The sequence below is a fragment of the Sinocyclocheilus anshuiensis genome, unplaced genomic scaffold, assembly GCF_001515605.1.
Source record: "Sinocyclocheilus anshuiensis isolate Anshui unplaced genomic scaffold, SAMN03320099.WGS_v1.1 scaffold532, whole genome shotgun sequence".
NCBI lineage: Eukaryota > Metazoa > Chordata > Actinopteri > Cypriniformes > Cyprinidae > Sinocyclocheilus > Sinocyclocheilus anshuiensis.
Genome location: NW_015555819.1, coordinates 2,457,710 through 2,462,875, shown reverse-complemented (window position 1 = coordinate 2,462,875; position 5,166 = coordinate 2,457,710). Strand labels below are relative to the sequence as shown.

Genomic DNA, 5,166 nt, shown 5'->3' with positions numbered 1-5,166 from the left:
GAGATATCACTGTGTGTGTGTGTGTGTGTGTGTGTGTGTGTGTGTGTGTGTGTGTGTGTGTGTGTGTATTGAGTGATCTTATCCAGTAATATATACGGTATCAGCTATATATAAAATATCATCAGGGCATTGTGGTTGATATCAATACATAATCAATAACTGTACTTTTTGTGTTTTTACCCTATCAACTGCAGCTGTTAGACAGTTATAACTGATTTATTTGCCAATTTCTATTTGACAGTAATTTTATAATTCATGAAATATGATCATACTAATGATAATTAGGAACTGTAACAACATCATACAATAGTATAGTGCTCTGTCATATATCATTATAAAGGTCAGCAATGCTGTTGCAGATAGTTACAGTATTTTGTCCATGCAATAGGAGTTATGACCCAATGTTGTTTTGACCCCATGTTCTATGAAATATCTTTTTATTGTAGCTGCATTATTGTATTAGATTATTAGCTACACATTGTGTCGTCATCGTCTTTTTTCCATTTCATGACTGATGGCAGTCAGTGTTAAGGTGCAATACTGCCACCTACTGTGTTGGAGTGTCAACCAGTTACTGGCACTGGATTATTGCGGATAATCATACGATTGTTTTTGTATGTGCAATATTAACATCAATATTTCACTTTTTAAATATCATGGTTATCGTCATTGTGACATCCCTAATCCACAGTATATCATGCTTTCTCGTAGGGCTGTAAAAATTCGGTAACTCTTTACAAATAGGGTTTCATACATTACCATTACTTAAAGGGGTCATATGATGCTTTTTTAAAGATCATTATTTTGTGTATTTGGTGTAACAGAATATGTTGACATGCTTTAATGTTCAAAAAACACATTATTTTTCAAATACTGTACATTATTGTAGGTCCTCTATGCCCCGCCTCTCTCAAATCTTAAAGATTCCTAAATGCATCTACTTTCGGAAGGCCAAATAAAGTGCTTTTGCTTTCGCCTAGAAACACACAGCGTCTCCCTGACATCGCTGCTTCAACACTAACTGCGGTTACTGAAACCACGCCTTCTTTCTTTGCGTGCACATTTGGGCGCATTATGCAAATATTTCCACATAGTGAGGTAGATATGTGGGGGCGTGTTAGAACGAGCCGTTTTAGGGGTGTGTGGCAGAGTCTTAACTTTGATAAAGAATATCTCTTTGGTTTTGAGACTTTAGTCTTTGCAACTTCAGGGATCTTATCTATGCACAATCAGCTTGTAACACTCCAAAGAGAAAGGAAAACTTGAAATCGCATCATATGACCCCTTTAATTACATTAGTTCTACAAACTAACAACGAATACCACTAATCTTAATTTTAACTTTTTCAACAGTTTTCAAATATCTGTTTATATTATTTAATGGACCTGAGCTAATATGAACTAACAGTGAACAGCTGTATTTGTTTTAACTAACATTAACAAAGAATTTAATTTATAAATACTGTAAAAAAAAAAATTATTGCTCATTGATCTTAATGTTAAAAAAATAGCTAAATATTTAGTAAATTGAGTAAATTTTCGGCAGCTTTTCATTTTTAGGTGAACTATCCCTTTATGTGAATTAACTCATAGGGCTGGGTATCGATTCAGATGTCCCGATTCGATTCGCAAGCTCTCGATTCGATTCAATTACCGATTTTTTGATTACATTCAGTGAATATAGTTTTTAATACATTACAAGTGCTAAAACATTAACAGTAAACATCAGATTACAAATGGTGAATTCATAAAAAGAAATTAAGAACCACATGCCTGTGGTTTACTGTTAAAATTAAAAAGAAAACAGATGTGATTATTCCTTTAAAAATAAAGATTTATTAATATTTATTAGCAGTAGTAGCATTGAGTCTTCAGACTGCTATATAATAATATATTTCTGTCACAGTTTCTTCACGTTAAACTGAATTTTTATTTTGACGGGTTGCCGTGAAGAACTTGCAGCTGCTGTGTATGTGATATGACGGTAGTTTTCTCAAATGAAACGGTAAAATGCTAATGAAGTGACTCTCAGAGCAGCTGGAGATGATATTTGTGTGTTCATATCGTCATATAGAGAGACGGCAGAAGCTGAAAATACCTCGAGCGTCATCCGCGCTTTAGTATGTGTGTAGTAAACAAAACAGTGCGCCGCACCATCCGCCATTCATTCATTGCGGAAATCATGGCGCCTTATGCGTGATGTCAAATTCTTCCGCAGATTTATAGTATTACTATAGCATTTCACCTGAGCATTGCGAATCAAGCGTATGGCCATGATAAGCGCTGAATGAATGACAGGCTTTCTGATGTAACATCGCGCAAGGTAAATAAGGGTGACATCTAGTGGAGAAGACTAATGATAAGATTCACGTTAATCAGATCTTATTTTAAATGTGTGCTGAAATAAATCCCGGAAAAGATCGATTCGCGGCTTTTGAGAATCGATATCGAATCGACGTCATTTTTAAAAAAAACGATTAATCGAAAAATTGATTCATAAAGTTAAAAAAATCTGTCATTAATTACTCACCCTCATGTCGTTCCAAACCCGAAAGACCTTCGTTCATCTTCGGAACACAATTTAAGATATTTTTGATGAAGTACAAGAGCTCTCTGACCCTCCATATAGACAGCAAGGATCCAGCGCCATTTTGGAGAGTATCCACTGAACATAAACGACGTATGCATCATATGTATGCGGATACGTTGTTGACGCTTTGATCTGAACGAAAACAACGTATCCGCGTACATACGATGCATACTCTCCAAAATGGCGCTATAGGGCGCAACGAATTGTTGAATAAAGTTGTTATTTTTGTTTTCTTTGTGCACAAAAAGTATTCTCGTAGCTTTGTAAAATTACAGTTGAACCCCTGATGTCACATGGATTATTTTATCGATCTCCTTGCTACGTTTCTGAGCCTCCTCGTGTAAGGATCCTTGCTGTCTATGGAGGGTCAGAGAGCTCTCGGATTTGATCAAAAATATCTTACATTGTGTTCCGAAGATGAACGAAGGTCTTACGGGTTTGGAACAACATGAGGGTGAGTAATTAATGACAGAATTTTCATTCTGGGGTGAACTAACCCTTTAACTAATGGAACCTTTTGTTTCTATTTGATTCTGGTACATCCTTAGCTTTCTTGTACTGTACGTTATGCTTTACTAAACTGACCAGTGGTCCGTCTCTTCACTATATCTCACAACATCACTGGGCAATAGATAAACTCCAGCCCTACCATTCACAGATTCAGTCTGTGTGTTTCTCCGCACACTCAGTGTCAACTAAACCGCAGGAGTTTCCCCTCTGCCTGCTTTTGCTCTCAGTGTGAGGGATGTGTGTGTGTGTGTGTGTGTGTGTGTACGTGCTTCTACACGTCCCTCGCTCTCTCTGTCCTCTTTTCCCGCCACGCCCGTCTCTGGACAAACAATGTCCTTTTTATGGCTCAATCGCTGTGTGCTAACACACATGTGTCTGACAGGACACAACTCAACCATCTCCACTGTCTGTTTACTGTTTCAGTCCCTGTCACTTTGTCCTCAAAGTCCTTAATTTGGCACATTTAAAAAAAGAATAAAAAAGAAAGACATTTTAAAGACATCAAATCATGTCCATGTGTGTGAAATAACTGAAGCTAATTGGCTACTGAGTAAGAAATAAACAAGAAATGGTTAATGAAAATGAAGGCAGGCTTGAGTTTGGTGTTGATTTGTCTGCAGGACTCCTACAGGAAGCAGGTGGTGATTGACGGGGAGACGTGTCTCCTGGACATCTTGGACACTGCAGGTCAGGAGGAGTACAGCGCCATGAGGGACCAGTACATGAGGACAGGAGAGGGCTTCCTCTGTGTGTTTGCCATCAATAACACCAAGTCCTTTGAGGACATTCATCAGTACAGGTGAGTGTTTGAAAATCAGTTGTCAGGCTGAAACATTTTGCTCTGTTTGGAATTTGTCCTCAAAATATCTCTTCAATATCCTTTGCATTTCTTCAGTTTTATCTTGAAGCAAGAAAATGGATATCAGAATAAAGTTTGGTTGAAAAAACTTTTTTTTTTTTGCTGTGGTAACTTTAAGACTTCTATATGTAAATAACTTCTGTTATGATTGACCTTTTTTCAATTTACAAGGGCAAATGTCATTGTGTTTTGGTTGTGATCATGTTTGAAAATGCTGTTTATAAGCGCAGTCACATTAGCAAAATTTCAGCTAATTTTTTGTAAGCAAAACAGGTCCATTGCTTTTGGCTAGCAATGTTTGAAGCACAGGTCACAGAAGTCATATATAATTAAAATTAATTTCACATGAAATTCCTAATTGCATAGTTTTATGTAGCCGCCTGACTACCAGGAAAAAAGTTTTGTGAATTTAGTTTTTTGTTCATGTCATTACATTGTTTAGAGCACAAGTAAAAAAAAAAATGTGAACAATTTTTTTTTTTTAATGATATTTTATTCATATGTTGTGCTACGTCCTCTGTAGAGAAAAGTCCTGTTTTTTCCTGATTTTTTAAATTTGCATATTAATGTGTTTTTGGGGCAACATATAATGAAAAAAATAAGTGTAATAATGGGAGTAATAATCGGCAAGATTTTCATAATAATATGTAATATTTCATAGCGACAAACAATTTGAAAATTAGTCAGATTTAAATGATTACAAAATATTATCATATTTCCATAAGAGTGTTACGCTTGATCACTAAATTAATGTCAGCCGTTTTTAAAGACCAAGGAGAAGGAGTGGTGATGGTGAAACATCCAATCATTTGGTATCTCTGAAAAGCCCTGAATGTGCTCTGTACAGGACATCCAGACTTAAAACTGAAATTTGTGTGTACAGTACACAGTACACACAGTACATTAAAACTATTTATCTCATTTTTAAAAAAATCTCATTATCCATGATGCAACCTGTCAAGAATAAGTGCAGGTTGTATTTCACGCCAAAATCAAAAGATAAAAATAAGAAATTATATTTTTATTAAAGAAACTGAAGAATATTTTTAGACCATTAAGATTTGTCACATTATTTTCATGACATTCACTGCACTCTGAACAAAAGTAATGATATATTAGCTCAAAAGTAAAGTATTCATACATCACGGAAGTATTTGTTGTACTGCTTTGAATTAATTTAGAAAAATGCATTTTGTATAATTAATGTG

The 5,166-nt window shown here is 35.5% G+C and overlaps 1 protein-coding gene across 1 annotated transcript in view; it reads left to right on the top strand.

The window, feature by feature from the left end:
- Positions 1–5,166, top strand: part of LOC107675296 (GTPase HRas) — a 24,933-nt gene that overhangs the window by 18,673 nt on the left and 1,094 nt on the right. Inside the window, exon 3 of the mRNA XM_016469596.1 lies at positions 3,720–3,898. Within this exon, the coding sequence (XP_016325082.1) occupies positions 3,720–3,898 (179 nt within the window). The remainder of the gene's footprint in view (positions 1–3,719; positions 3,899–5,166) is intronic.